A 2,172-nucleotide genomic window follows, 5' to 3' on the forward strand; every position below is an offset into this window, starting at 1 on the left:
TCTCCCCCTCCAGCGGCAGGGGTGACGCCACGCAGCGACTGCCCACGCCCGGACAGCCCTGCCCTGCTGGGTCCGGTGCCTACGCTGCTGCCACGCACCCACCGCCTGCACCCCACAGCCCCTCTGCGCTCACTCTCTGCACACTGGCCCCGGGCTCCAGCCAGCTGCTTCAGTCTCGAGACTTTGAAAGTCACCGAATCTGCCTAAGGAGAGAGAAAAGCTGCCCACAACCTTCCCCAAAGGTTACGATCCATGTCTGACTCTGGGCTTCACTCTAACAGAGGAGCCAACTGATCCCAGCTTTGCCAGGATGTGAGGGCAAGGGCAGTTTCAGAAGCGGGGCCTGAATCGCTTCCTCATGAAGAAAAAGTTCAGGGGGTTTTATCAGTCCTGTCTCAGTGCCCCCTGAGCACTTTATCAAGCATTATCTCTGGGCCTGTGCTAGGAAGACAGCATAAGAACCAGGAGAGTGCTCAGCACACACCAAAAAAAGCAGTAAACAAGAGGTCTCAGAGTGGAGAGGGGTTACTGCTGGAGCTACTTGAACATCAATATCAATCACCTTCAACAATTAACAGCGGTACCGAAAGTCCAAGGTAGGCAGAAGTTCCCTCCTGGTAAAGAAGAGGAATGGGGTAGGCTACAGCAAGAATAAAGAGGTGCTGTCATCTGCTGGTATTCCAGAAACTGGCACAGGATTAGGGGCAAGGCTGCATGCTTGAGAAGCAGAACAGCTTCTGCTCTGTACCTAAAAGCAGAGAAACGACTGATCCAAATCATAGTGCCAACCATAGGCTAGCCAGTGAAACCAGGATACATCGGGGTCTGCCAGGAAAGAGGGAAGAAGCTGTCCCACTGAGCAGATCTCAGTGAAATCTCACCTGAGTCCTCCAGATCATGCTGCCTGCTTACACCCAGGAAATCAGTTCTGGTGCCAGACACACTCCAGGTTTCACTGTGACTCCACAGGCACCTACAGACAGGGGCCCATCCATAACAGAAAAATCACTTTATGCCTCTAACTCCAACTCCCAGCCCATGTTGCCCTGGAGAAGTGAGGCTGGCAAGGCTGCCCGAAGGGAAGCTTCTTTCCCAGAGGGGCAGATGGCAGTAAGGCAGCCACACATTAAGGGGTGACAGCAAGGGATGGAGACACCACGGTGGCCTGGGAGTCCTCCCACTCCAGGGGGCATACCACCACAAACCTGAGCTGCGCTGTTGCGCCACATCAGCACTGTACCATCATGGGGCAGTCGGTCCACCCCGCTGTGGAGTGCAGGAATCCTCCTGAGGGAGCTGTGCATGCTCTCCAGACAGCCAAGCACTGCTGCATGGTGTGGGTGTCCCATCATGGGTACATGACCCGACTGAGGGCCAGCACTAGGAAAGGGCTTGTTTAAAGAAAACGAGTGGTAAGATTATTTACCAGGGAAGTGTCTGTATGAACAATGTTAAGGTTACACTTCGAGTTACATCTTGGCAGAGTTCGGCTAATATGAAATACAGGAAATATGAGCAATAAAAGTTACAGCAGGACTAGGGGACACTTTCAAGCAATGTTCTGCAGCAGCACCTCAGGACAGGGGAGTCCAGGTTACCTGGAATCTCTGAACTTAATAACCCTCCAGTTTTCAGAAACCCGTTTAATGCGAGAAAAGCCTGATTTTACATGAACTGCACTGGCTGGTTTTGGGAGGCAGAACCGTTTCCCTGGCAGTAGGAACATTCACATGTAGATGCTCTCCAGCCCCTGCAGGCTCTCCACTCCCACTCTCAAGAGCCACTACCAGCAGGCCAACCTCCTCTTCTGATCGGGAAGCCATCGAGATATAAGCACACGTGGTCCTCGTGTCGAGATGCTGAAGCAGGACTAGCAACAGGGTCTGTAGGAGAGCAGCATTGCTTAGAGTAACGGCTCCTCTCCAGCACAGGCAGAGTGCCCGAGGTGTTCCCAGGCCACGCTGCTGCCCAGTCCCACTTGAGAATCACTGAGCTGCACCAGGACACCTCCCTACCCTCAGGCAGCAGCCGCGGGGATGCAGAACAAGCCCCTCAAGATTCCCGAGACTAGGGAGCAATGGGAGCTGGCACACGGGCTGTTAGTTGAGGGAGCTCCTTCCCGCTGGACTGCTGTTCCCAGTGTCCCGCGGGAAGACCACACAGGACGCCCCG

General features: G+C 54.4%; 1 protein-coding gene across 1 annotated transcript in view; it reads right to left on the reverse strand.

Moving 5' to 3' along the window:
* Positions 1-914, reverse strand: part of XXYLT1 (xyloside xylosyltransferase 1) — a 41,665-nt gene extending 40,751 nt beyond the window's left edge. The window contains exon 1 of the mRNA XM_017726417.1: positions 882-914. Coding sequence (XP_017581906.1) covers positions 882-899 — 18 coding nt within the window. The 5' untranslated portion in view covers positions 900-914. The remainder of the gene's footprint in view (positions 1-881) is intronic.
* Between the last annotated feature and the right edge of the window lie 1,258 nt (positions 915-2,172).

This window comes from Corvus brachyrhynchos, unplaced genomic scaffold (assembly GCF_000691975.1).
Source record: "Corvus brachyrhynchos isolate BGI_N302 unplaced genomic scaffold, ASM69197v1 scaffold221, whole genome shotgun sequence".
Taxonomy (NCBI): Eukaryota; Metazoa; Chordata; class Aves; order Passeriformes; family Corvidae; genus Corvus; species Corvus brachyrhynchos.